The sequence below is a fragment of the Monoraphidium neglectum genome (genome assembly GCF_000611645.1).
Source record: "Monoraphidium neglectum strain SAG 48.87 unplaced genomic scaffold scaffold01398, whole genome shotgun sequence".
Classification (NCBI taxonomy): Eukaryota; Viridiplantae; Chlorophyta; class Chlorophyceae; order Sphaeropleales; family Selenastraceae; genus Monoraphidium; species Monoraphidium neglectum.
The window spans coordinates 5,163-9,932 of record NW_014012230.1 but is presented as its reverse complement, the minus strand read 5'-3'; the positions used below and the strand labels follow the sequence as shown (position 1 = coordinate 9,932).

Sequence of the window (4,770 nt, the reverse complement as noted above, 5' to 3'; positions counted from 1 at the left end):
CATCCTGTGCACGCCGCTGTTCTTTGCCAGCGCCCACCTGCATCATCTGAGGGAGCTGACGCACGTGCAGGGATTTGCAATGAACCAGGCGATTGCCGTGGTGCGTGGCTGCGTGCCAGGGAAAACCAGTGGTACGCCAAGGGCGAGACCCGCATCCCACAAGCACGGCTGCAACAGCTAAGCATCGACCTCACCCAGGAGCAGGAGGGAGGTCAGGACATCAGGACCGATGGCAGCGCAGTTTGGGCAGCGCAGAAGGGCAACTACGGCTGCTTGCTGCAACAGCATGCACGCAGCGACAGGGCGCCGCGGCACCCCTCACACACTGATCGTGGACCGCGCCGGCCCCATCAATTGCAGGTGCTCTTCCAATTCGTCTACACAACGATGTTTGGCTGGCTCGCCACGTGGATTTTTCTGTCCACAGGCCACGCGCTCGCACCGGTACTGGTTCACGCTGCCTGCAATGCGCTGGGCGTGCCGCCTTTTGCGGAGATGGGGGCGCTGCGGCTGAGGGGCATGCCGGTGCTGCTGGTGGCGACCGCGGCCGGCGTGGTGCTGTTCTGGCGGCTGTCTGGGCTGCTGCTGCACCCTGGGCTATATGGAGGCCATGTTTACGCAATGGCAGGGTGAAGGGTGCGTGCTGCAGGCTTCAGGGCGCTCCTTGCTTGCGAGTTTGCAGCATGTGCACAGCGCAACAGCTCTGTTCAACGCCATGGGGGCGTGGGTTTTGCTTCCTCACCGCGCTGCAACGCGTGGGTCAACCTGTACATGTGTGCACGCGTATACAGGCGTATATGCGTATGTAGACTATGCCAGCGCAAACTACGGGGAATCCCACAGGCAAACTTTTTCCTGCCTACTGCTGTTGTTAGTGGTACGCATTACAAATGCGTGCGCGACGGGTGCCCTCCCAGTATCGCTTTCGCCTGGCTTTAGTGCCACTGCGGTGTCGCTCCCGGCGGCCGCCATCACCCTTCTTACAACAACAAGGCCCTGACAGGGGCCCTCCCTACTACGCGGCAACGTCCAGTCCATGCTTGCATTCCCACAGCAAGGGCCAGATGTGTTGAGGGTGGGTCAAGATATGGGTAGTCACTTGCACATAAGATAATGCGACACATGCCTTTGCGGGCATACTGGTCATAAAACGTATATCATGGTCGAGCATTCGTTGTTGTTTTGTTCGCACATCACACCTGTGACAGGCGCCCGCCCTCACCCTCGGATTGCCAGCTGCCGCCGTCTTCCGCTGCGTCCCTCCCGCCGCTGCCGGCGGCGCTGCGGGTCGGACGACGCAGTGCGGGCGCCGCGGGCGCGGGCTTGACGCTGCCGAGGCGCCTGGTGAGCTCCTCGAGCCGCTCATCCATTGCGATCTGGTGTGATCTGAGGTCTTGGAACAACGCCGCGATGTCCTGATGCTTCTGGGCAATCACCTGCGCAATACAACATAAGGTGGTGGCAGGGATGAGGATGATTGCCAACGGCCACTGCGCAGTGTGGTGTGTGTTCGGACCCCCCCTGGCGCATGGTCTTGTCGGCAGGCTGTTGAGCCTGCTGAATAAGCAGTAGAGTGCAGGTTTCCAAGTGCAAGCTCAGCCGGCAGTGGCAGACAAAACCGGTTCCCTGCGCCCTGAGCACGCCCTCATGCGTGTGCATACGTGCACCACGTGCATGTACACATCTGCAACCCCCTTGCCTTTTCAACAAATACCATACACATGCACGCGCGCACACTCACGCACGTCTGCTTGTGCATGTGAGTGCACGTGCACCGCCCCTCACGCGCATACAGGCATACACACGCGCACACAAGCCCACATACGCACGCGCTCGCACACGCGTGCGCACGCGCGCGCGCACACACACACACACATACACGTGCAAACACACATACACACACACTCTCAAACACTCAGAGTTCATTAAACACACCTTGACAACATCCGCCGTTGTCTGTGCTGTTGCTTGCACGCGGTTCTCCACCTCCGCCAGCCGCATTGGCAGCTGCGCGGCAGTCGCCGCGTAGCACTCTGCCAGCTGGCTCGCCATCGCCTCGCACACCTCTGACAGCGCCGTCACCCGCAAAGATATGCTCTGGAGGTGGCAGGAGGAGGATGCGTAACTGCATGTTTTTTAGGGGACAAGAGGGGGGAGATGACGACAGCACTTCGCATACATAACGATTGTCATAACAGCATTGTGACATCAGCTCCAATATGCATATCAGCAAGCAGCCGCAAGGCTACCAAGAGGCAACACCCACTGCCGTGCATTAATCCAACTGACCTCTGCCCCGCTGCTGCGCCCAGTGCCATCGCCAGGCGTCTGGAGGCCGCGCCCGCCGCCGCCAGTGCTCAGCGCCGCCGCCTCGCCCCTCAGCTCATGCAGCTCCCGCTGCAGCGCCGCCACCTGCCGCCCCTGCTGCTCCTGCTGCCACGCCAGCCGCCGCTGCTCGTCCGTGGCCGAGGGGTTTCCATCGCCTTTGGCTGCTGCCGCCTCGTCCACCACCAGCTGCAACTGTGCCACCTTGAACTCCAGCCCGTCCAGCCGTTGCTCGGTAGCTTCTGTGTTGCCGCCACCCCCCTCCGAGTCTGAGCGGCCGGCTCGCTGCGCGTCCCCGGCTGCCGCCGCAGCTGCGGACGCCGCAGCGGTGTCCTCAACGTGCTGTTCCAGGCGCGCCTCCAAGTGCCGCGCCTGCTCCTCACGCAGCTCCCCTCTCAGCCGGTGCTGCTCGTCCCACTGGCGCGCGCGCTCGCCAGCCAGCCGGGCCTCCAGTGCGCGTCGATCCTCCTCCAACGCAGCATGCAGCTGCTCCTCGGCCGCCACCCGGGCCGCCATGCGCTCCTCCGTCAACGCGACAACATCCTTCAGGCTGCCAGACACGTGCTGTTGCTGTTGCTGCTGCTGCTCCTGCAGCTGCTGCTGCCCAGCTTCCAGGGCTGCCACCCTCCTCTGCAGCTCTCCCAGCGCCGCCGTCTGCTGCGCCTCGAACTGCTGCCGCGCCTCCAGCTCGTCAAGCCGTTGCTGCAGCTGCGTGGTTGCCGCGTGCAGCTGCTCCGAAGCTTCCTGACGGCAAAGCTGCAGCGACTCCGCGATGCCCTCGACCCGCGGGCGCAGGTGCGCGACTGCTCTCATGACCGCCTCGCTTATGCCTGCCATCGCAACGTCGGCACTTGCAGCTGCTGCGCCGTCTGGTGCGGGTGTGCTAGCGGCTGCCGCTGCTGCAGCAGCCGCGGGGCAGGAAATGTCCGCGCGGGCTGCCTGCATGGCTGCTGCCGGCTGGGAAGGCGCACGCTGCGCCTCAGCGACGGCCTGCGCAAGCTCCAGAGAGGAGTGCAGCGCTGGCTGCTGCTGCTGCTGCTGCTGCTGCTGCTGCTGCTGCGTTGTCTCTCCTCGCACAACCGCAGCCTCAGCAGCCGCCGCTGACTGCCGTTCTCGGATTTGTTGCAGCTGCAGCTGCGCCAGCGCGCCCCGCAGCGGGCTCGGACCCGGGGTGCGCTTCACTGGGGCAGGCCTGGGCGACGTGTCGGGGGTCCCAGCAATGGCCCATTGGCCTGCCTCGACCTGGCCATCCATGTTGCCAGCCGTCGAAACAGCCGCACTCACGCAGCTGCAGCCGCCGCCATTCACCCGCTCGCCGGCATCGCTTGCACCACCCCAATATCCGGATGGCCCCGACCTGTCCAGCGCTTGCTGGCGGACCGGCGACATGGCCGATGCGATGGCACGCAAACGCGTGTCGACCGCCTGGCTCGAGGGGCTGCCGGGCTCTGCGGATTGTCGCAGCGGCGGCCGCGCACCGCGCTGCACGGAGCCAATGATCACGTCATCATCCCCTCTTGTCTCATCGCCGCCTGTCGCTCGAGGCGCCCACCCCGGGGCCATGGGTGATCCCGACGCATGCCCAGCACTCCTCGCAGCTGCTCGAATAGCTTCCGGGCTGCCGGCGGCCTCAACGTGCGTGTCTGGGTGAAACGCCAACGCTCGCGCCAGAGGGGAGCCGGGGCCGTCAATGCACGGTCCAGACACCCCCGGCTGCGGCGGCGCAGGCGCCTCCCTAGGTAGGCTGGCAGGGGCGCGGCTGGCGCCTGCCTCGGCCGCCTGCGCGTGCTGCGCCGTCGGCTGCCGCACCCAAGGCGAGCTGGCGGGCTCACGCAAGGCGACAGATCCCTTGAGCGCTGGTGGCGTCCCCTGGTCATCCATCCGCATCGCAGATGCCAGGTCAGCACGCCCAAGTTCTTGGGATGGGCCCTGAATGGCGAATGCTGCTTGCAGCCATGGCTCTGGTGCCTGGTCCTCCACCAGCTTTCTCTGCTGCTGTGGCTGCAACTGCTGCTGCGGTTGCTGCTGCGGTTGCTGCTGCAGTTGCTGCTGCGGTTGGGGCGGCGGCTGCCACGGCTGAGTTCGCATTGCTGGCGGCGCCCACCTCTGCCTTTTCCACACCTGCTGCTGCTCTTGCTGCTGGTTCTGGGGCTGCTGCTGGTGCTGCTGTTGCTGCTGTTGCTGCTGCTGCTGCTGCTGCTGCTGCTCCAGCAACAGCAGCGGCTGCTCGTCGTGCTCCTCCAGCCGCTGTGGCACCACCGCGCGTCCCTGCTGCTGCTGCTGCTGCTGCTGCTGCTGCTGCGGCTGCTGCTGCTGCTGCTGCGGCTGCTGCTGCTGCGGCGGCTGCTGTTGCTGCTGCTGCTGCCGATGTTGCTGCTGCCATGCCTCCAGGAAACCCATCAAATCGCCAACGGGGATAAGGGACGGCCGCGAGTTGCCCTTGGC

General features: G+C 65.0%; 1 protein-coding gene across 1 annotated transcript; it reads right to left on the bottom strand.

Annotated features, from left to right (window-relative positions):
* Nucleotides 1-1,193: 1,193 nt before the first annotated feature.
* On the bottom strand, nucleotides 1,194-4,725 carry MNEG_7730 (hypothetical protein; the record flags this gene model as incomplete). The annotated part of the gene is made up of 4 exons (XM_014043797.1): nucleotides 1,194-1,436; nucleotides 1,936-2,097; nucleotides 2,290-3,517; nucleotides 4,430-4,725. The coding sequence occupies 4 exons, from the start codon at nucleotides 4,723-4,725 to the stop codon at nucleotides 1,194-1,196; spliced, it is 1,929 nt and encodes a 642-aa protein (XP_013899251.1).
* Nucleotides 4,726-4,770: the final 45 nt, after the last annotated feature.